This window comes from Limulus polyphemus, unplaced genomic scaffold (genome assembly GCF_000517525.1).
Source record: "Limulus polyphemus unplaced genomic scaffold, Limulus_polyphemus-2.1.2 Scaffold4604, whole genome shotgun sequence".
NCBI lineage: Eukaryota > Metazoa > Arthropoda > Merostomata > Xiphosura > Limulidae > Limulus > Limulus polyphemus.
Window position 1 is genome coordinate 37,638 of NW_013670214.1, and position 25,276 is coordinate 62,913.

The following is a 25,276-nucleotide window of genomic DNA, read 5'->3' on the forward strand; positions in this document are numbered from 1 at the left end:
GAAATTCTGTGTATTACAAAGTTGTATAGAGAAAGAATAAACTAGTTTTAATTAAGAAAGGACTTGTATCGCTGAAATTCCTCAGAAAGAATTTATACCGGAAATTAACAATCGAGCAGATAGTATTAGTATGCATACAGTTTACCCACAACAACAAAAATAATAATAAAAAGCTAAGTTAAACTAAACATTGGAACTTATTGTCTCACTAATTACAAGAAGTGTCAAGACACTTATTTCAGTGAGAATCATGACAAAGTTTCCAATCGTGTATAGTGGAATAATATATTTTTTTAGATTATTAACCAGTCACGTACTATCATGGAGACAGCATGTGATCAAAGATATCGAACAATATCTCATTCTAGCCACCTTATTCCTTTGTTCTTTTGTTAGATGGCGTCTTCTACCCGCAAAAATATTCCAGTCTGCATTTTGAGCCTAGGATAAACTAAGACATTTCTTCTACTGCTGAGTATTCGATTCCAGGAGATAGGGAAGCAGGGGTGAAGACTTTTCGTCGTCAGTGAGTATACTGTGGCACAGCGGTATGTCTGCGGACTTACAACGCTAGAAGCCGGGTTTCGATACCCGTGGTGGGCAGAACACAGATAGCCCATTGTGTAGCTTTGTGCTTAACTTCAAACAAACAAACAAATCTTTTTTTGTTGTTGTTGTTGTTTGAACGAAGATTCCGTTTATTCATAATAAAGTTTGTCCTGCCTGTTTGTTCCTACATAAAAAACAACAACACACAATCTAAATATCTCAGTCACAAGAAATATCGCAAATGTTCTAGAAAACCCTGCCGTTATTGCAAAAAAATTCTACCTAACACCTGTTAGGAAATCTGTTTCGAACTGAAAATATCATAATATGTTGTACGATGTCGCAAGAAATCTGCCAGATTGATAAAGGAACGTAACTGCGCTTACTGGCGACGAGAAGAGAGTATAATTATTGAACTTTCATAATTTTAATGACATTTTGTTTAAAATAAAGATTTCTTCATCTTTATGACTTTTGTACTTATTGGCTTTACTCAGACTAATGAGCTGTTTGCCTTTTTTTATTGACGATGATTGACGTCTCCTGACAGTTTCATATCTTTAAAAAAATATGTCAAATATTTTGGTGTTTTGCAGAAAAATAAATTGTTTTAAACTTACTACTCTCATATGTCGCTGGTTTTTGACTAAAATATGTGTTTTGTCCCGAATTTACACCTGAACCTTGGCTGAAATGAACCTTTACAGTGTACACCATAAATACTTCGTAGCAAAAATTCAAAAGCAGCATGAAAATATTTATACGTATAACATTGTACTAATCGTTTGTAAAATATATATATATATAGTTCACCCCATTTCTTCAATGTGTTTGTCTTTCTATTTTAAACGCTATGACGTCAAAGGTGAGGTGCGAGACACGATCACACCTTAGTAGTTATTTTTATTTATGATCTTGTACCCCGGTGGGAATTACAACACTAAAATCCGGGGTTCGATTCTCCGCGGTGAACACGGCAGATAGCCCAATCTTGCTTTGCTAACAAACAAAAAACAAATAAAAACTTGTGATCAAAGATTCTCACATTTCCAGTATTATCTTGTCATGGAAGGTTTATTTCGTCTCTAGCTTACGAACTGGTGAACAGTCCTTTGTCGGGGTTAGATAGAAAATTCTATTACACTTGACGACTGTCCATTAGCTGGAAAGCTGGGGACTAAATAAATATTTTTGTTTCATTAAACAAACGAAAGTATGCTGTATAAACATTTCTATATATTTTCTACCTATCGTTTCAACGTCATCCCCATCTACTGTTTGCTTCATTATTATGTAAATAAACACGGAAAAATGCAAATGTATTCAGTAAAAAACAACAAAAAAAAACACCTTTTTCACAATTTATGCAATACGTTTTTATTTGGTTACTAGGCCCATCAAATTTAATGTATAAACTAATAGAAAAGAACACACTTTAAACGTTTTTGCAAGAAACAATTTTCTTATATCAATATGAACCACGTCTATCACTTAATCTATTTCAGTAGAGCATGATGTAAACTTTTTTGCTTTTAAAGTCACAATTTTTTGGTACTAATACAAGCATATCCAATTAAAAATTGGATCTTTATAGAAAACAGTGATTTATAGTGCGGATAGATGTAAAAGAATAAAATATCGTAAATAGAACTCAGGCAGTTAACGAATTTAAATCTTCCGATGGCGTATTCCTTACATAAATATCAAGCTTACTGTGTGTGTTCTTTACCAAGAGATCAAGGCGGTTCCTTGAGTTTTACGTCACTGGTTTGTTGTTCATCCAATGACAAGTAAGGGCGGCTCCATCACTAGCTACCATGCCTTCCCTTTTATGGTAATTGACCTGATTTGTTAGTGAATCTCATCGGTAGAAGTGTTATTCTTTTGCAGCTGTTCAAGTAAGTGATTAAATATCAATGATAAACTTGTTGATGTATAATAGCACATTAACAGTGTGACTGGTTTATAACACTTAATTTCCTTGATTTTCTTTTAAGTTTTGTAATCTTTGGGACTATGTTAGTAAGTAGCACAGTGACTTACTGTTGTTAGCTCGCCGAGATCAGCTTTCATTTCATGGCTTTTTTTAATTTTGTGTAGGTTAGAGTACTCAGTCCAACATCAAACTCTGAAAGATAACTGACACTGCGATAGTGTTACCATACTGATTAGTGTCACTGGTTAGTCTTCACTTTTAAAGTAGACCAGAAGCTCATGTTAGATTTGACTGACTAGGTGCGAAGCCGGTTACATGCACATTGTAGATTTGTTCATAATTTCTCATTTGGGTTAAAACTTGGTAAGTTTGACACATTATTTAGATTACAGTAACATTGTAACTTAAGTTGTAACCTTAACACTGAAATAGATCAATGAAGCAATGCTTCTAATGTACTTTTAATGATATTACTATTTAACTTTTAAGTTTGTGTAAGATTTATCTAACTTTTATTGTGATCATTATAGTTTTAATTTATGAAAACACTTATGCACAAATTAGATGTATAAAGTTAGATATAGAATTGTTTGAATTAGGGGTTGACTTGCATATTATCATTATTATTATTAATCATCTTCAACACAAATTTTTAACATTGATTGGTTGGCTTTAAGTAGCTTGAAAATTCTCACCCAATGTGTCTTAGATATACATCAATCCACTATAGTATATATTATAGACACTGAACATGCAGTTTGAAACATGAATGTCTGAAGTTTATATTATATAATTGAGTGTTCCACATGTTTGTGATTTTGTAGAAAGAAAGTTCATTGTTTCTGTTTAATTTTAGTGTATTGTAAGTTGTAACCCAAAATTTGTAAACATTTTTAATTCTATACTTTTTTATTTTATAACATCAGTTTTATAATGTGTTTGTAAAAGATTTATTTTTTTAGGTGACATTTTAAATGGGTAAACATGACAGGTGCTTTCTCATTTAAACAATTCTGCCATTGGACTAATGATATCCAACTTCCAATCTGGGTGATGAACAATGCAAGAAATAGTATTTTAAATTGCACTTTGTACAGAAATAGTCATTAAAAAAAACTGAAAATTGTTTTTATAAGGTGAAGTATTTGGTTAGAAAGGTTTACAAGTAAGATTTATGTTAAGTTACATTGGAAATAAAAATTACCTCTGAAATAAATTTTCTTTATGAAGATTTCATTTAATGACATAATTTAAAATATTCATCAAATATCACAAACTTACAACAGCATGACTTCAATGGTAAAAACTTTTCAAATGTGTCAGTTGGTTTTGTGTAATGGCCTTCACTCTCACCCAGTGTTAATTTAGACCAGAATGTTTTGTAAGAGATGGTCCTAATTTTTTTTGGTTAGCAATTAGAACAAATTTTTATTTAGGACATCGGTAACCTACTTGGAATTTTGTGAGACTAAGTAAATGGGAAGATTTGAGAAATAATTGACACTTTATAGTGTTAATACTGATATGTTTATTAAATATTGATGATTCAAATTTAGCTTTTATTGGGAAAATATAATGAATAGTATGTGCAAAGCTTGCATTTCTTTCTAAACAATTAGGAAATGATTTTAGAGATTCAAAAGTGTATAAAAGACACCATATAAATACATAATGTACACACACACATATACATGGATATTTTACTGTACTTTAACATAGCCATATACAACCAAATATGGTAATAACCATACATTTTATGTATTTGGTAGGACTATGTTCATAATCTACCACTAAATTATATTTAACAAATCAAGATTTCAGAAACCTGCCATGACAGAGCTTGGACCTGGGTCTCTCTCTTCTCACTAGTGTGCTAAGACCTGCTGTAACAATTTGACTACCAGTGGCATAACACTCAGTATTATATCCATCTTGATACTGATAATATTGTATATCACAGTATAAACTATTCAACTCCTCACTGTTTTTTTTTACAAAAGGTGGGCTGGTTGGACCTGAGATAGTGTTTATGGTGAGGGTGAATTATATGCTAGTGATAGGCTCCACTTAAGCAGATTTAATAGTAGGATAGTTAAGGAAGCTTTAAGTTTAAATCTATTCATTAAAGATAGTTTAAAAACTAAATTTGTATAGTGATAAGGGAGCCTGAGAAATTGGGAATAAACAAACTTATGGTATACTTTAAGAAATTAAGAGTGAAATAAGAATGTAAAAATATGTAAACCTTACTATATCCCTATATGATATCTGCCATACCCAGTGCTGACAAGGCCTTTTGCCCAATACAAAGGGTCATCAGGGTGGCTGGGGTAAAATGGACACATTAATGGTTGAGATGCTATTTACGTTATAAAATTGCATGAACAACAACTAAATGAAGTTGGTAAAGTTAATTTTTATCAATTTTATATGAGTCATTTACAAATCAGATTTATGGTATGAATTAATAACACATCATTATTTATTTATGTTTACTCATCATTCATAAGAACTGGCAAGGTATTGAGCTAGTTTTATTGTTTCTGGAGTGGGTCAACTAACCACAGTGTAACTGGAAAAAGGCCACATTAAAGATTCTAAGAACTTAAGAGTGAAAGTAAACTACAATGACCTAATGTGATGAGTGAATGCGTTCTGATCCCATCAAGATCTCAAGCATGATTTTTGGTATAAACTTAGAGGATGGTGTGAACTTTAGTATCAAACATTGATTTTGGTCATGTGTATTGGAACTCACAGTCCAAGTGAGGCCTAAGGTCAACCATCTGAGGTCAAAAACTTCATTATTCTTTATTCCATCAAAGAAAATGTTGATTGTTAAATAGATTACTCATTTAACTACGATGAATTTACTAGACACAGGCTAATAACAGTATAATGAAAGGTAACACTGTTAAGTTGTTAACCTATTTACATAAACAAGACTGGTTTACTAGCCCTATCTAGATAGGAAATGCTGAAAATGGAAAAACTAAAGCTTGACTGTTGTCATGTGCCACTTAAATTTAACTTAGTGCACTAAGTTATTTGATTTTGGATTTCTCAGCATGCATATGTAATTCTACAGTTTCTTTTACCTTGCTTTGTAAGATGTAAACATATAAATCATTTTAATTTGTTTTTTCTATCTTTTTACTATCTAACTGACCATGTTTGAATTGTTTTAAAGGGTATGTACAAGAGTGACATCCAATAAGGTCTGAGAATTTTATGCTTAATACATTTCTGATATATAATCAATGTCACCAAATTCATTAAGATGATAATAATAGAAAATAAATTACATATGAGTGGGATATTGCAATGTATTCAATTAGAACAAATTAATATATTTATACATAATATAAGTAGAAATATGGTTCAGCTTGAACAAAGAGTTGATGGAAACTCAAAATATGGTAGATATAAAGTGTTAGTCATGTGTATTTTGACTGTCATGAACATTCTTTTCTGAACTAATCAATGAATAGTCACTTTATTTTTTCTTTAGTGTTGAATTAATATTAGAAACATTAAACAAAACATGGGTTTTATACATTAAACCTTTGAGCTTCTGTTGTTTTTTATATAGTTTTAAAAATAGAATTACTACTGTATCTTCTTAATGTATCTTACAGGTTATTGAACTCATTTTATTAATTATTGATTACTTGTAAAGGAAAATTGTTATTGTGTGTTTTAAGGTTGAAATGTACGAAGTATGTTTTTACCATTGTAGTTGGTGTAATAATATATTACATTTTTGTGTATTAGAAATTTCAATCAAGATTTTAGATAACAATGCAGTACTAATCAAATAAGTTATATACTCTATTTATGATAAACTAAGTGAACTAATCAGAGAACCTTGCTTTAGAAATATTAGTGAAATAAATAAAAGTCATTATAATGGGAGTGGTAATGCACTCAAGTCTGAGTGTTGCATCCATATTATGAAATTTAATAATGGCAATATCTTTACAAAATGTAAAAATAGGTTCATTGATACTTTTTACAGTTATTAAATACAACACAGAATCATGATAGCAGACGGTCACCTTGTTGGAGATGGTTCTTGGGACCTGAAGGTCTATGTGACTGACTTGCAAGTAGAGAGAGCCATTAGAGTTAAAGGTGACCTCCACATTGGTGGTGTAATGTTGAATCTCGTAGAAGATGTGGGTAGGTTTAAAAGGAAATATATATTAATTTTATTCTTTTTTCTATTATAATGACAATGTTTTTTATTTTTAGTTCATTTTTTCACTAATTGTTCATTATCTTATGAGATTAAAACTGGGAAGTTATTATGAAGTGTAACAGTCCATAAGAACCAGATTATAACAGTAGAGGTTTGGTTTAGTTGTTTCTATATGTGATAAAAAATTGTCAATATTTAATTTCAAGTTAACATTTATTGTAATGTATAAAAATGAGGATTTGTATAAATTTATTAATTCCAACTTTTCTAATGTTCATTATATTTTTTTGTGTGTTTTAGATGTAACTTTAGATTGGTCAGATCATGCCCTCTGGTGGCCAGCAAAGAACAAATGGCTGCTAAGAACAAAGTCTACTCTTGACCAATGTGGTGTTCAAGCAGATGCTTTGTTGCATTTCACTCCAATGCACAAAATCCTGAGAGTTCAGTTGCCAGATTTACGCTTCATGGACTGTAAAGTCGACTTTTCTGTGAAAACGTTTTCTTCTGTTGTAAAACTGTGCAAAGAATTGGGTATGTTGTTTGAAAACAAGTTTTATTTTATTAAGAATTAAAAAATAATAATGAACTTGTATAATTTTTATTTGGGTTTCAATTATGGTTGAATTAGTACTGGTTCAAATGGTTTAAAAATTGCCAAATTTTTGTGTATCTAAACAGGTTTTTGATACATATGTGGAATAACAATGTGAAACTGAATTAACTTCAGAACTACATCAGATAGGTGCACTAGATAACTGGAGATTCAATCAAGATATCAATTACTGGATAATAATAATACATAAATATTGACAGAATTGTGTAAAGTGAAATAACAAGACTGAACACAAAGGGTAAAACAAAATGTACTATCTTTATTATTACAAAGAAAACACAAACATGATGTGCATATACTCACTGTTTAATTGAACAGGGTGATTGCTTTTACTGGCTTATCTCTTTCAACTGCTTAAACCATGTACCAAATTTTCTAAATGCAATGTTCCTTAGTTCCCAAGAAACCTCACATTTACTCAGAGCGACATGTATTACCCACATGAATGATCATTCTCATTACAGCCTCACACGACATGTAATACTAAGCAGTGTTTTTTCCAAATGATAATGGATATTATCTGTTTTTGAGAATGAAAGGAACTTGGAACAAGATTAACTTAATGGTTTTCTTGACCCCTTGTTATGTGAAACCAATATATATTCTGCACAAAGAATAAATTTAGTGTAACTGTTACAGTATTAGAAGAAGCTATAAGCCCTTGGTATATTCATGTACCACATTTTCTGTCTTCCCTACTTCAGGCTTGTTCTCAAGAAAATAACTTTAAAGTTAAACTCAATGAACTTTAGATATGCACAGGCTGAGAATAGTATTAACTTTACTCACTCGTAAAAATGATAACATGCCACACAAATGTCACAATTTTTACTCAGAGAAGAGTATCACATAATTGCATCAAAATACCTTAAACAATGAACATACATGAATATAAACCCTTCCACAAAGATGCAAGCACACATAAATATAAAATCTTTAACAATGAAATTCACATTTAATTCCTTCAACATAGAAACAGAAAATATAAAAACAAAGCCCTATAACACTGATAAAAGCACATTACAGTACCCTTAAATGTGGAAATGACCAAATCCAAATATTTTTGAAATCACACTTTATAATAACTCTTCAACACAAAAGTACTTACTGTGCAGCAATAACCTTTCAACAAAAATAAATATATTGATAATATTTTTTACAGTCAATCACGTGCAGTATCCTTTAATAGAGATAAAAACATTAATCAAGCACGCTATATATGATTAAAAACCCTTTATATTAAAACCATAGTACTTAATACACAAATAAAGAAGAAGAACTCTAACAATAATAATATAAGACACAAAATAAAAACCTGTCAACATGGGTTAACCTGAAATTAAAGAAAATCAGTATATACAGAAAACCCTTTACACACTGAATCAATATTGCATATTATTAAAAATCATCCATTTATTACATATGTAAGCAAAATAAATCTTTTAAAGCCTACATTATAATGTTTTAAAACATATTAAAGTAACTTCTCAGTGATGATTACACTACGCCTGTGTGGTTTATAGGGGCTTGGCTGCAAGAATTTCTGGATGTATGGAACACCTTTATCACAGATCCATGGGTTCTAAAGGTTCTTGTGTCGGGATTGGTCATTCAGTTTACATCTCCACCACCACTATCCCCCCCAACCTGTAGTGTTTCCACATTCCGCAGATGCTCAGATTTTGGAACTTTGTTCCAGAGCTATCAGAAATTTGTTGGCCAAGGGATCAGTGGAGAGAGTCAAACCAGTTGTTCCAGGGTTGTATTTCCATCTGTTTGTTGTGCCCAAGAAGACAGGAGATTACCATCTGGTCATCAATCTTTCTCGTCATAACCAATTCTTAGATCCTCCCACATTTACAATGGAGTTATTCTTCACTCTGTGTTGTCATTTTTTGCCAGGACTGTAGATGACCAAGTTCAGTGTCATTGATGCCTATCTACACATTACCATAGTAGAATCATTCCATCACTGTCAGCATATTGTGCACAAGGGTCAGGTGCTGCAGTACAAGGCTGTGCCTGTCGGACTAGCATTGGTATCATATGTGTTCTGCAGAATCATATGAACTTTTTCTCATCACCTCCATTCTATAGGTCACTGTTGAACAGGCTGTCAGACCCAGTGTATCCTTCTCCCACTGTACGGATGGTTCTTTCTATTTTGGGGATGTAGGCATCACTTAAATCCCTCATTCCTTTGGGACAAACACACATGAGATCCCTTCAGTGGTCGCTGCATGACCAATGGATCATGAACACCTCTATGCCTTCCTACCTATTCATCTGTTACCGAAAGTTCTAGCTATGGTTCGGTCAACCCCTTGTTGTGTTCTGTTGGTAGCATTGGATTGACCGGTTAAACCCTTTTTTGGGACCTTCAAGAGTGCCCACCTCTTCCACTTCCTCTTTGGCCATCTCTGTTGAGGTGTTCATGTTCTGACATCATACACCCAGCTATCTCAAAGCTCAAGCTTCATGCATGTAGGTTATGCAGTCCTTCCCACGGCATTGGGTTTAACTTCTAATGTTGCCACATATCTGTCTAAATCTCTACTTAGTCCCACGATGAACATTTATCAATGGAAATGGCACACGTGTTGACAGTGGTGTCTCATAAGGAGATTGAACCCACTTCATCCAGACATGCCACCTATAGCTAATTTTTGCCTGGCTCTTTGACAGGGGTTTAGCATCTTCAAGAATTGACTTAAATAAGATGGCTTTATCGACTACCTTTAGATACTTGAAGAGATAGAAAAATTATTTGAGTCCCCAGTGCTCTCTGGCCTCCTCAAGTCCTTTCAGGTCTTTTGTCCCAAAAGACCATTTCAATTACCTAACTGGGATAATAAGGTGGTATTACATGCTCTGTCTCAACATCCATTTGAGCCTTTAGCCTCATGTACTATGTATCACCTTTTTCTTAAAGTTAATTTTTTTGTTGCTGTTTGTGGATGTTGCCGGTCAGAGTTGTTTGCACTGCATCTGCACAGGTGCTTTACCATTCTACTTGCATACTTCTATACCCAGACAAGTCCTTTTTACCTAAGACACTGGCAGCCTGGGAAGGGGATAAATCATTCACACTGATTCATCTGACTGCTATATCTCACCTTTATGACCATTTGGATCCTGATTGTTTGTTATGCCTAGTTATGGCCCTGAAGTGTTATGTGGCTCGTGCTAACTCCTTTAGAGGTGATAAACAATGACTGTTTATTCATTGGGATCCCTTAGTTCCCAAGATTTATCCCTGGTTACCTTGACAAGGTGGGTATGAAAATTGATCCATACTGTGTCTCTTTGAAGGTGAGGAGACTTCTGCGTGTTACATTGCATCAGATTTGACACATTTCTATGTCTTTAATAGCATGGTTGAATTCCCAGCTGGAGGACATTGTGCTGGCAGGCATGTGGACCTATCCCAATACCTTTATCTTGTATGATTTGGCAGTATCTTCTTCTGTGGGTTTTCAACTACCCCTGTAGCTGTCTTAACCACATCCACTAGATTATAAGGAGGGGCAAGTATTTTATTGCTACTCTTGTCTGTTCTTGTATGAATTTAGCTAAGTTATAACTGTGAGTACCTAAGGCGAAAAGTATAGGTCGGAAGGGGGTGTTTGGTTTGTGAACTTTTGACAGGCCATATAATACTCCAGGTTGAGAGCCTGTAGGATTTAAATTGCTGTAAACACAATCAGAAATAATATTTGTTTTGCTTAGGTTTCTAAGAAAGTTTTCCCTTCAAGTTATAAAGTATGAGTTAACGGTTCTTTATTTATAAATTTGAACTTATTGCGGTCATTAAGAATGTCAAGCATTTTTATTAACATAGTCAACTTTGTTGAGGACAACAACTCCATTTCTTTTGTCTGGTCAGGTGATGATGATAGTTTTGTTTCGGGAGAGTTCTTTGGTAGCTACCAGTTCTTCAGATTTGAAGATATCCTGCATGTGTTATAGCTATAAAAGGTGGAAAGTGCTAAGTTTTAACTTAGTAGTAAATAGTTCTCTTGCTTGTTCAGAAGTATTCTTGGTAAAATAGGTAAATATTTAGGTTCCAGTACAAGGGGTTCACAGGGATAGAGGTAATTGATATAATTGAGTTTTGAGAAGGGTATGGAGAAGTTCAGTCCTTTGGCTACTGCATTTTTATAATTGTCACATGAATTGATGTTGCTGTAGTTAAATATGACTTGGTCAGGGGAGATCTTGCTGTGAGTTATGTTGTTAGAAAGTTTCCTTAGTTTAACATTCTGTCTGTGTCTAGCAATTTTCTTCTCGTTACTTCGGTTGATAAGATTCAAAAGGTGGCTGAAGTCCATCCAGGATATAAAGTTTGAAAGAGATGAATTCAGCTTAGATGAGAGATGATATATGTTTCGGTGTTTCCATGTAAGTTATTCATCAAGTAAGCACTTTTGGCAAGTATAGTATGCTACTGAGTTTTGAAGGTTTCTATTAGCGAGTTTGAACTGAAGAAACTTCAGAGTTAATGACTGAGTTTTGCATTCTGTTAAAAACTGGATGTCAAGATTGATCTTTTTTTTGTTGTGTAGTCCAATTTTTCAATAGTCCATACCGTCGTAGAAGTATACTAATAATTGACTTATTTTCTGGAAAACATAACTTAATGATAAAGCACAACACGAACGTGACAATAGGAAGCATTTGGTGCTACTATAGTGTGCAGTCTACAAAGATATTTACACTAGATTGTGCAGTCTACACAGATACTATCATCATCACCATTTTAACTTTCATTTATTTGCAATTGGCACCATTTATTATAAATAGCACTTTTAAACTAATAAAGTACAAAATTCCCATACATAACATTTTTGGGGCAAATATAATTGGAATGGAAGAAATTCCAACAATCAAAACTAGCATAATTATAACCTAAATTTAAGGTACTCTTTTGGAACACACACAACTTATTGAATTATTATTATTTGCCTGAACAAAACATGGATAGATATAAATTACTTAGTAAGAAGTTATGTTTCAGTGAATCATTAAAACGGTGATGATGATAGTATCTGTGTAGTGCTACGTATTAGAATTTCAAATAGCCTGAAATCAAGTTAACTGATAAATTTAAATTAAATAGTTAAATTGTACTTTGGATTTAGTAGTTAAGTAAAAGTTTATGATATTTGCCAACAAGATTGATACACACAGTTTTCTTTTTTAACACAAATATGTTTTAATATACACACAACAATACAATTTACAATAACAGTTATTACAAACAATGATTTATAAACAAAAGTTTCACAAACTTACAAGCAATATAAAGTCTTCTTTCTAGTCTGGAACTTCTTTAATATCTTATCGAGGCTTCACGATGAGTGAGTTAATTTCGAGTTGACGTAGGCACAAATCATGTAATAGGAAGCTAGCTAGCCCTGTAATCTTCACTGTTCATATCCCTATTAGAGATTGAGTTTCCACCGATGACGTTAGGTAATGTTTTTGTAAAAATACTGATGTCGAATGAGAATCCACTGAAGTTAAATAAGTTGTAATGTTAAAATTTTGTAAATGCTCCTGGTCAAATATCTGAAGTTTTCCGATTGATAAGTGTTATAACAATCACAGTTATAGCTTCCAAAGTTTATAGTACACTGACTACAGCAAACTAATAATAGGTACTTTCTTTGGCGTGTTGTGTTGTTTATTAGATTTATAGGCAAGTGGAGGCATTCTAGAAATTTCAGTTTTACGTAACAATACAATTTAAGCGTTTACATACACACGTATATTGTTGATTTTTACTCTCGAGTATCTTCTACAACTTTGGAGAATAGGCGGGAGTTTCGCAATACATATTAAACACTATAAGCTATGCATGTTTCTAAATATAAACTTAATCTAAACAAACGTTGATATTAAAATAAATATATATATATAATAATAAATTCGTTACAGTAGACTACATGCTATAGTAGCACCAAGCATTTATTAAACATTTCAGAATCCTCAAAATTCCATCATTAGTAATCTAGAGGTACAAAACAAACAATATTTGTAATTACAATAGAAATATGATAAACATAAGAAGTAAACAATTTTAATATACAAATTATATGACACAAAAATGAAAATGTGGCATCCATACAAAGCATTTTCTTTCGAAATGGCTACCCTAAGCATTTCTTAGAGAAAATAACTTTCTCTTTCTTAACAAGTTTGTTTGTCAAACCACCTAAGATACTCACTGTACCCAACTTCCCTTATACACCTGCTTACCATATTTTGGGGGATGGAGCTCCCTCATTACAAAACAGTTTAAAAAATTATATAACTCTTACTATCCGCAAATTGACCTCAAAGTTATTATGAAACCCAATTTCAGACTAAACAATTTTTTCTGCTACAGAGATTGTTTGCCAACTGCCCATTGTTCGCATCTTGTCTACTTATACACGTATGGAGACTGTAAGGCCTCCTATATTGGTGAAACCAAACGTCACCTTAAAGTACGAGCAGTTGAACACATGGGCATATCTATAAAAACTTGAAGAAAAGTTGTAAACCCTCCCAACTCCACTATCTATCAGCATTATACAGAAAGAAAATATCCAGTTCTGCTCTCCAACCTTATAATTCTCTCAGCAGCCAAGCATGATACTGAACTTCTTATAAAAGAAACATTACACATAAAAACTCTTCTTTCATCCCAAAATAATTCAGTATTCATTTAATTTAAACTTATTTTAATTTAACTATTTCATTTGTGCCACATTTTCATTTTATCATGTTATAATTTGTATATTCAAATTGTTTATTTCTTATGCTCATCATATTTCTGTTGTAATTACAAATATTGTTTGTTTTGTACCTCTAGATTACTAATGATGGAATTTTGATGATTCTGAAACATTCAGTAAATGCTTCCTATTATCACATTTATGTTGTGCTTTATCATTAAGTTATGTTTTCCAACAATTGAGTCAATTACTTGAAAGATTCAGTTTGTTTACTAAACATCAGGTATTTTTATGGAACCACTGTATGGTTTAAAAGTAGTGATATCTCTCAGTGACCATCAAAGGACACTGAAATATTTTTTGTCAGTTGATAATCCAGGCATGATTATGTAAACAATGGTCAAATTATTAAAGAAAACCTGGCTGCAAGTATATCATTTACAGGAAAAATACAATAATTGATCATGAAGTCTTTTCCAGTAGCATATTGTGTATTGTACTCACAGGTCTTTCAGTGGATTCAACAAGTTTAAAAGTTTAAGTAAAAACAGTGTATTAAAGCAGTGTTTCAATTGTTTTATTATATCTTTTTTCTGTTTCATTTCATACTAAGAAGTATAATTATTATCACAAACATAAAGAGAAAATGAAAATGTGGCATCTATGTAAAGCATTCTCTTACAAAATGGATACGCTAAACATTTCTTACAGAAAATAATTTCCTCATTCTTAACAAATGCTTTTATGCTTAATTTGATTTAAAGATGAAGACTGCTATTCATATCATATGTTATTTTGTACATAAGTGGTAATACTTGTATAAAAAAAAAAAGATTGATAGTTAATTCTGTTGTAATAAATAACTAATTTGCATTTAAATGCTGGTTATTTAGGCATAAGGTGTCCAGAAGAATTGTCTTTTACTCGGCCTCTCGTTTTGGATCACCTGAAGAGAAATTATCGATATATTGGTTGCAGTCCAAGGCAGAGAAATAAAGAGGGGCAAGGGTCTTCAGTAGGAAGCTTGAGTTTAAACACAAGTACTCCTGAAAAAACAGCACCTGATTCACCAATCATGAAAACCCCTGGAAGTGGTGTGAGTATACTTTATATAAGTTCTCAGTGACTTCAGGAATTTAAACAAACCAAAGCATAGGGGAAAAAGTACCTTTCTTCTAATTTTGACTAAATTTTTCTCTGTTTATGTGTCACACTATGTCTTCAATGTGAATGTGTAAAAGTTACATATTGAAAGGAATTTGAAACCTTTTTCCTTTTGTTTGCATAATCTCTGATATGTATGTATTAAATATTTCATCAAGTTAAATATATATATATTGTTGTGCTAATAAAAACAGGTGCTACTACATGTAATAAGACAAATGTTATTAAAGAGAACTAAAGTGCAATAGTGTAAATACAGAGGGTTAAGTAAATTATAGTAAAACAATTTTGAATCAGCAAGTTACTTGACAAATACAGCCAACCTAAAGTCACAATGGAATGACGTGTATCAGAATTACATTTTGACATAAGCTAGGTTTTTTGTAGATGTTGTGATGCAACTGAAAATTTATTGATTTTAGGAAGGGTATATAACAGTCCTTTCCATCACAAAATATTCATACACTCAGATCATAAAGATGTGTTTTGATCAGGGATATAGAGTTTGTAAGACAGAAATATCTTTTGTACTTAATGTCATTGTAAAACAAAGGAATGTGCATCATTTTTGAGAACCATCCAAAAAGAGACCTGCAACAAGTCATACCCCAGCCATTGTAAGCAAAGTGTGACATCTTGTAACAGGTAAGATTGTATAAGCACAAAGGTTAGTGACAAAAGCTATTCACATGTCTTGCTTGGACAACATAATCAAGAAGGATCTCCATCTGACATACCTTCCATTCAACTGTCACATACTTCAAGAAGCTTGAGAATGAAATAGGTATTCAGTCTTTTTCATATGAAGAAATATCATTCAAGTCACTGGATACTGGATCTAGAAATTTCTGTGCAGGGACAGGTTTTGGATAATACAGTTTTACAACAGAGCTTTTTGCAATGCTGCAAGTCCATTATCAAGATGCATGATCTTCAGATGGAGCACGAACAGATATAATTACATGGACTATTATGATGTTGTGAGGCTCCAACATTTTAATGTAATATACTCAGCTTCTTTAGTTGTTTTATAGTTATACTTATGTATAAAATAATTAAGTCACCCTAATTTGATTCAAATACTGTTTCCAACATTTTCTGTAGCCTGTTTGGAATATCTCGAGTTATTCTTCACACAATGGATCTTATATTGGAACACACAGTTTCCTTAGTGATGAAAGTATTTCAAGCCAAGAATTCCCACTTGCACAAAGTCCCAAAACACCAACAGAAGAGGCTAGACAAGGTCTTCTCTATCCCAGATCACTTATTGAAAGAGCAAGGTTGAATGCAGGGTAAAAAAATATTTGTTAAACATTTTACTTTATTTCTATCCATATTAATGTTAAGGTATTTTTAGAAAGTTTAATCAGTGCATTAGGTATACTTGTGTTTTTCTATTTTATAGCTGAAAAATGAAACCTCAGATAAGATTGTATGTCATGGCAGAGAGACTAAGCTGCAAATCTGTGGTAAAAATGTACTTTTGGGGTCAACAGTTTAGGTTTATGGCATTATAACATGTTGTTTAAATATTTGATTGTAACTGTATCTTGATTGATGTAAAGCTTGATGAGTTGACTTCAGCATTTGTGTGTATGTGGACAGGTGAGAAAATAATTTTTATTCCTTGGAGATGGCTTAAATGCACCTTTATGAGGGATTTTGACTGCTGCATCTTTAGTCTAGATTTATAATTTTTAAGTATAAGAAGACAGATATAGGTAACCCAAAACAGAAGCTTTATTGCTTCAGTTTAAAAAGCTTGGTTTAAACTTTCTAACCATATTTCACAAATTCTTAAATTTTGTTTTTCCAGTGATACTAAAGATCTCCTAGTGTGATTCCAAACAAAATGCTGCATATCTTGTGTTTTGAGGCCTGTGAAAAAATTTTGAATCTAGTACTAAGACTAATTTGTAATGTCATTTAACAGTATTTTTCATAAAACATATCAAGTACAATGATTTTTTTTTCATTTGAACAACATTCTAGAATTAATTTTTCATAATACAACTGTAGTAAGTCCTTGACAAAAAAATATTGGACTATCTTTAAGGGTTTTGTTTGTTTGTAGTTATGCACAAAGCTACACAATGGACTATCTGTGCTCTGCCCATCACGGACATCGAAACCCGATTTCTAGTGTTGTAAGTCCACAGACATACTGCTGTGCTACTGGGGGGCTTAAGGGTTTTGTTTAAATAAGTTGACTTTTCATTAATTAATGTTTACTTCTAGTTACCAAATTTGTCTGTACTCAGTTGTTGTATATTCATGTATTTTAGGATTTTGTCTGTTAATTAGTTTGTAGATAAGTGTTGCCAACTATACATATAGTCTATTCATCTGATTTATTTCTGAAGTGTAAGTTTTTACTTTATGGTTTCAAAGTTTTTCTCCTTATGCTTAATTTTGTTGTCATCTGCCTCTTCATGTATCATCCATGCTTTTCAGACATTGTATCTTTTAAAATGGGAATAGTTGACTGCCTGAAAAAATAGCATTTGTTTGGAATGTATTATAAATTATTTCAACTAGAGTTTTAACACAATTTGAAGTGAACCAAGGTTTTTTTTTTTGCTTTTACGACATACGTATTTTGAGATTCTTCTGTTCCTTTGACAGATCACAGCATGCAAAGGGACAATATTCACATTTTTTACTCCCTCCAATTTTAACATATGTTTCTACTGAGGCTGGCATAATGTCCAGAATTAAATACATTTATGGATCTGTAATTTATGTTGTAATCTCCTTCACAAGTCCCTATTGTTTTTGTATCTTTTGATGCTTTTTGTTGTTTTGTATGTGTACTGACACATTAAATGTTGATAAGTTCTTGTGAATGATGAACAGAAGTTGTTAAAACTTGGGATATTTTTATCAATTGTTTTTATTTGGTGTATATTCTTAATCACTTACAGAGTTTTATAGCATCAGCAGGTTTTACCTTTCTACTTATTAATGAATGTTCTTTTAATGATGTGTTAAGTTTTTGACACATTTAGTAATTTGTTGAAGTAAACATTAAGCCACTTCATTTTAAAAATGGGATGTTCCTATTTCATTCAAAGTTATGATGTTCAGAATCTGTCTTTTTTTTGTATGTTCTTAATGTCAATATGGCTCGCATTTTTACTGGTATGTCAGAATAACTTACTTTGTACTTCGTTTTTAAAGCATTCTGCTGTAAGTAAGCATTTAGAAACATGTTTTTGAAAAAAACAACAGGTTAATACATTTTAGCTTTCTTAGTTATATGTAATTACATGTAATATTCTCTTATCTTATCTGTTGTTGATACAAGCCCTTAAGTGTTTACCACAAGTCTGGAAGTTAATATTGAAAAAATATCACATTCTACTCAGTGGTGTAGTGCTAAATTTTATAATGTTGGAGCCCTTCCAAAATTTGTCAGATGTGTGACATCCCCATAAGGGTAAAGATCTTATAGGCTAATTTAATTTTTTTTTAGTCCATTTTAAATAAATAATATATATTCAATGCTAATTATTTGAGACTGCTTACATTAAAGTCAGATTTAATATGTATATAATAGCAAATGAAAACACACAACTCAACTTCCCTTAAATTAAACAGCAAAACAAAAAACAACAACTTGGTACCAAATAAAAATCATTGACATTAAAACAAGTTTTAAAATTGCATATGTTATTATTTTACTATCTTTTTGACTGCACTGTGATATTAATCCTTTAAACACTTTTCTGCGCTAGTCACCATGTTAAATTCAAAATTTAATTAAACACCTTTACTATCCATTTATGTGAATTAAATGTTCATTATGATGTATGTATGATTTGAAGTTTTATGTTATTTAAGTTTTAAGTTCTTTATTTCAAAAGAAACCTTTAAAAAACTGGTTAAAACTTCAGATGTATTGTCATGTGACCAATGAGCTATGAAAATTCTCAACTTTGCCACTCTGTATCTTCAATTTACAGTCATTAGAAAGAGCTCATTTTACACTGTAATCTAACAATGGTTATTTTGAAGTGGTGCACAGTTGTTGTTACAGAGTACATGTAACTGACTGTAGTATTGTTGGCTGCTTGATCGACTATAGCACTTAGTTATTTCTTACCTTAATATTTTATAGTTAGAGATACAGTTTAAATGGTGTTTAGGTCTTATGCATGTGTTAATCTAACAATAAGTATGTTTTTGAATTCCATTATAAGAATTATAAGATGCATAATGAAAGGTTTAAACATTTTTTAAATATATATCATACTTTACTTCAGTTCTCAAGGCTTACGATATTACATGGTGTACGAAAATTTTGTGGATGAGTTGCGCATGTCTGCCAGACACATTATAGATGCCTAGATTGTACTGTTGACTTGTGTCAAGATGAATAATAAGTGGTAAAGGACAAGAAAGGAAAATAAAACATTAAAAACTAACTATATGTGGAAAACAAAAAGACCTGAAATTATGAATTTAACAAAAGGAAAACTTTAAAAAATATTCTACAAAAAATTAAAAGGTATGTTTTTTTCCTAATTTTAATTATTTCATTGCATTGTACATTAAGGATAATAGCGAGAGTTGGTGATGTGGTAGAGAAAATATAAACATATATCTTTAAAAAATTTTGATATTAATTTAGGAGGTTCTAGAGGGGTTGTACAAATGAAATATGAAAACTACATGATGAAGAAAAGTATTTGTATACATAAAATGAAAATCACCTCCCACTCCAACTATTTTAACAGTTTAGATAAATAGATAACATTTTTATTAGAAAGACATAATTAAAATAATGTCATTCTTTGTATAAAAAATACTTATAAACTTTAACAAAAGCTTAGGAGGTTTTGTGAGGAACACTTAGAGTTACCATATATTTTTTGCATAAATGTCTTTCCCCAGACAAAGTGATACAAAATGTGTCAGCTGAAGGTGAAAGGGTTAACAACCTTGAAGTTTGTGATGTCTTGCATACCTTCTATCTTGCCAACATGAATGTCCTTTGATTGAGGTTTTGGTTATGAAAGCCACTTAATTTCGGGTGTAAGTTGAATAACTTTTTTTACATGCATATTCTTAGTTTTTTGAAGTGTTGAGGCTCAGCTCCAATTTAAGGTGCAGCAGCAGTGCTCCGGTGTACTGCAGCAGCATTACAGCCCTGATTCTACATCTTTCCTGCATCAAGAAATAAGAAATATATATATATATATAATGAAGAGAGAATGGTAATTTTTATAATTACTATTATGTCATTTTGTAGTACACAGTGCTCCTGTTACTTATTACTTATAGCAATTATTAAAGCGGGCAATTTTTCACTAACCTTTGACAGTGGCCCTAGTAACATCAGCAAAATGTGGTTGCATTTGTCCACTTAGTTTTTGTTCAAGCACATGACCAGCCCTGCATTTTTTGTCTATATATGTATGTATGTATGTGTATATATATACATACATACATATATAAACAAAAAATGTGTATATATATACATACATACATACACTGATTTTATATATAAACTGTGTATGCTTAGCAGTATATCATACCTGAAGAAGATGGACCAATGTTGAAACATGTATTTTCTCTATATAAATTAATTTTTATTATGCTTATAAACTGTTTTTGTCAACTTATTATTATTATGTAGTATTTATGAATTTCATTCTCTGTAGCTGGCTGGATTCCTCTCTTTCACTGATGGAACAAGATGTTAGAGAATTTGATACACTACAGTTGAAATACAAACTGTTTCACTTTTATGATCTGAATCCGAAAGTAAGTTATTTCATGTTTATAAAACATTCCATAATTGTTTTGTAATTAAACTTTAGTTGTTTAACTTACTTCATTTATGGGCAGTTTTCCAAGAAGAAAAAAATAATATGCACTGGCCCTGTATTTATTTTAAGAAAACGAATTTCTAATTTTTTTAACATAAAAGTTGATATCTATATTTATTTTGTGGAATTGGTTGGATAAAATTTTTGTAATTTGTTCTTCTCTGTGTTTAGATAACAAAACGTCAGATGGTATTAGACCCACCATACCAAATTTGAAGAGTCTTTACTCTGATTTTGTGCATCAGTGTTGACTTGCTACTTTATATAGTGTTCTGTGTTATCTTTTTCCCTTCCTTCCTATATTTTTTCAGAATATAATCTAAGTACTTTGATTCAGTGTCATATTTTCCCAAATTTTGATTAAAGTGCCATATTTGTAAGATATAGATAGACGTGTAAATAGAATTAATGAATTCTTGCTACATTTTTCAGCATGTAGTTTAGAAGGAGTGTTTCCAGAAGCTATGAACATTTCAACAAAATTAATCAATATAGTGATAAAAAAAGTTTTGGAATGTAAAGTATTAAGTTGAGTGTTGAACAACAGAACAAAGTAACAGTCTAAATAACCAATACAGTTTAATACTGTCTTCATCCATTAAGATTCAAATTTTCCTTATGATTTAATTACCATATTTATGTGTCAACTTATTTTATGAGTTCTAAAAAAAAAAAAAGTGAAAACTTCATCAACTAACCATTGTCTAAGTAGGAAGGACAACTAATTTTTTAAGTAATGTTAAAAGCTGTTGTAGTGAAATACTTTACAATTATGCTGTATTTAGGTTACCTTTTCTAAACCATAGTTCAAAGTAGTAGTAGTAGTAGTAGCACTAAGAAATAATTTACTTTCATAATTGATTAGACAGTTCATTTATGGACATAGTTTAGCCTCACTTGAATGCTGTAATGGTCATTGTCATTTACTAAATGCAGTTTGCTTTTGAATACACATAACCAGTGAGCAAAGTAGACTTACACTTCTAATATTTTTTGTTGCTCCTATTTTTCTTATTTTTACTAAAAAAAGGAAAAAAAATCATATATTGTAAGCTGATTTGTTAACATTGATGTACAGTATTGAAAACAATTGTATATCAGAATTATTGTTCTTGTAGCTGTGGGTAGCTAGCATAAGGAAAGTTTTTTTGATCATGCATAAAATGTTAGCATTATTAATTTATTATAATAGTTCGTAGGGGACTAATATAAAAGGATGGTGTATTTTTGTTTGTTTTTAATAATGAGCTATCATTAATTGGTCACTTTCAACATAATGACTTTACAGTGTTAACAATTTATTCCTGTAATGTATGTATGTTTAGCTGTAAATGATTTTCATATAACCTGCTACCAATTCAGCATAATAAATCTGTATTTATATAAAAAAAAATTCATATATATTTAAATTAACTATTTTTTTCTCCATAATTCATCTTGAGCAGCATGTAAAATAACATAAACAATAACAGACAAATAATATTTTGATCTTGAAACTCCATAACAGAATAATTTTGCATAATATTTGAACTATTTGTAAAGGATACATCACTGTAAAATACCACAACAAACTTGTTAATCAGTGCAGTAACTTAGTATACAATTACTTGTGTGCATTTGCAGGCTTAAAGGTTTTTTTGAAATAATAATGTTAAAAAAAATATAATTTGCTATTTTTTTCTTTTTGAAGTAAGTTTTTACATGTTGTGCATTTATCATGTTTTTTCAGTTATTGGGAAAGGCTCAAACACGACCATATCAAAATCAATTATTTCTAACATCCTATAAACATCTAATAATTAGCCATGAATGTGTACTAATATTGTCATATGTCTGTGTTTGATTGCAAATTTAGATTTCTTTACAATATCTTTTGGAGGTGTGAGTTTGACCCAAGTGACACAAAATCATGTTAAGATGTTTCAAGATAATTTAAATGAGGAATGTTGTTTTTGGTAAAATTTTAAGTTGGAAAGTTTAAATTCTAAGTGTTTACATTGTCTATAAAGTTTGTGTGTTTTTCACATAATATGTTGATTGCAAAGCATTAAATCTGTTTTATTACTGGATTTAGTATTTAAATTTAACTCTTTCGCTACTGATTTGGTGGATTACACCAACCATGAGACTCCAAAGTGACCATTGGAGTTTCCATACTATAACTTTTAAGATCTTTTTTTGTGTATCTCCTTGACATTTTTTAAGCTTTTAACGAACATTCCAAATCTTTTGTAAACAAAAAAATTCAGAATTTTTACTAACTATTTGGTCTTGAATATACAGAGTCAGAGTGTTGATTTTCATGTTAAGATTAAAAATAATTTCTTCATTTCAAAATTTTCAAATTTCATATGCATAATCTCTAAAACCTCCTAAATAAATATCAAACATTTTTTTTTCAGAAAAACTTTATATTTTATCTGTTATTTTCATATCCTAACTCTCTCTCTATATATATATGGGATCGGTCAATTATGCCAACTTCGTAACCACCATAAAATTTTAAAGGTTGAAAAATGTGAAATAAAATGAGTAGTACTCTTCTGTCTTCTTATCCTCTTGACCATGAAGTTCTGAAGTACTTCTCCTGAGAGTTTCTACATCTAACCTTTTCACATTTATTTCCTATGTTTATTTACTGTTAGCAGCTGAGGTAGAAACCTGCTATCATGGAGCAATGAATCACCACTCCTACCATTAGGCTATTTATGTGACACCATAATACAACACCATCAGTAGCAGATAAGCTTGTGCAGCATTATTACCAGAACTTTTCCACAGAGTTTATCATAATCCCAGCTCTGAGAACACAGTGGGAAAGGATTTATCAGCTTGTTTTTAGTACAGTGGTTGCAACGATTTGTCTAAAGTAATAAAAGTGTGAGAAAGTGTTTTATGGTATGGCTCTGTACAAATTCTGAGCCATTTCAGTAAACTTTGTAGGTATTTAGATGTTAGTTACCCTCCTGCTATGGTTGGAATTTAGCAGTATAGGTGTACAATGTAAGTGCTTATGCATATATATTACTACTGTTTACTTGTAAGTGCTTAATTTTTAGTTATTGTTCTTAAAACATAACACAGTAAATAACAAATGTATAGAAAAAACAATGATTCCTAGTCCTTAAGATGTTATGAAATTGATTTGTACTCGCATGTAGTACTTGCTAAGCCTTGCCATAAACCTTGTTTGTTCTCTCAAGTGGAGGAGGAAGACAAATTAATTTTTGTAGATTTCAAAGGTGCATTTTAGTAAAACAAAAAATTATCAGTTACTATACTGGCACACATGAAACCACTGTAATTTACCTAGCTTTCTAAATAAGCTATATGTAGGTTTAAAAAATATAATTTCAAGCCAATTATAATTGACTGTTGATTTATGTAGTTTGGAATGTGCTCTTTCTGTTGGTTATAAATGAGTACTTAAGAGAAGTAGGTATGAGGAGACAAAAGGTTTCAAAAGAATGGAGTAGTGGGTAGTTCTAACCTTGTAGATTTGCAAAATATATTAATATCTCAGCAAATCAAAGAGATGGGAGATTTTTATTTGATATTGTAGCTTGTAAATGTCTGAAGTTTGAGTTTCTAATTTGTCAACCACTATAGACATTGTTTGGTAGGCATAATAAAATATAAAGCAGGCAATAAAACAAGAAGATATGCCATATTATACAAAAAAACAAAAAGCATATTTGACATTTATTTTAAGTATTTTTTTTGAATTAAGAAATTAAAGGATATATAGTATTAAGATTAAAATTATAAATTACATTGTGATGCCAATTTTATTGACATAAAATGATAATAAAGTTTAATTAAATTTTGCAAATGAATATCTAAAGTGACATGACATGCACCCTTTGACCTGTCCATTAACAGAAGGTTAATCTGTTGCTTGATTTTTTTTCCTAATATACTCAGTACCTGTAGGGAGATAAGAATTTTGTTTGAGAGTGCGGCCCAAGGTTAATTTATAGCTGTTTTATATTTTATTTATTTATTAATACATCTAGAAGGTTATTGCATCTTTATTACAGTTAGACATGTATTGATTGTTTAAACTTATCATTAAGAGAATCAGTTTTCACATTTTGGATTTCTTCCCATTAGTATGATGCTGTAAGGATCAATCAGATATATGAACAAGCTAGATGGTCCATACTGACAGAAGAAATTGACTGCACTGATGAAGAAATGATGATGTTTGCAGCATTGCAAGTTGGTTCTATTCTTTTTCTTTTCCTCTTC

General features: G+C 31.2%; 1 protein-coding gene across 2 annotated transcripts in view; it reads left to right on the forward strand.

The window, feature by feature from the left end:
• The first annotated feature begins 2,298 nt into the window (after positions 1–2,298).
• The window catches only part of LOC106471414 (unc-112-related protein-like), a 38,377-nt gene continuing 15,399 nt past the window's right edge, over positions 2,299–25,276 (forward strand). The window contains exons 1-7 of one of the 2 annotated variants that reach the window (XM_013932012.2): positions 2,299–2,447; positions 6,504–6,667; positions 6,987–7,220; positions 14,918–15,120; positions 16,293–16,483; positions 20,858–20,960; positions 25,139–25,246. In XM_013932012.2, the coding sequence (XP_013787466.1) occupies positions 6,526–6,667; positions 6,987–7,220; positions 14,918–15,120; positions 16,293–16,483; positions 20,858–20,960; positions 25,139–25,246 (981 nt within the window). In that variant the 5' untranslated portion in view covers positions 2,299–2,447; positions 6,504–6,525. Of the gene's footprint in view, positions 2,448–2,541; positions 2,849–6,503; positions 6,668–6,986; positions 7,221–14,917; positions 15,121–16,292; positions 16,484–20,857; positions 20,961–25,138; positions 25,247–25,276 lie in introns of those variants that run through there. The other variant, XM_013932013.2, reaches the window with a different exon arrangement.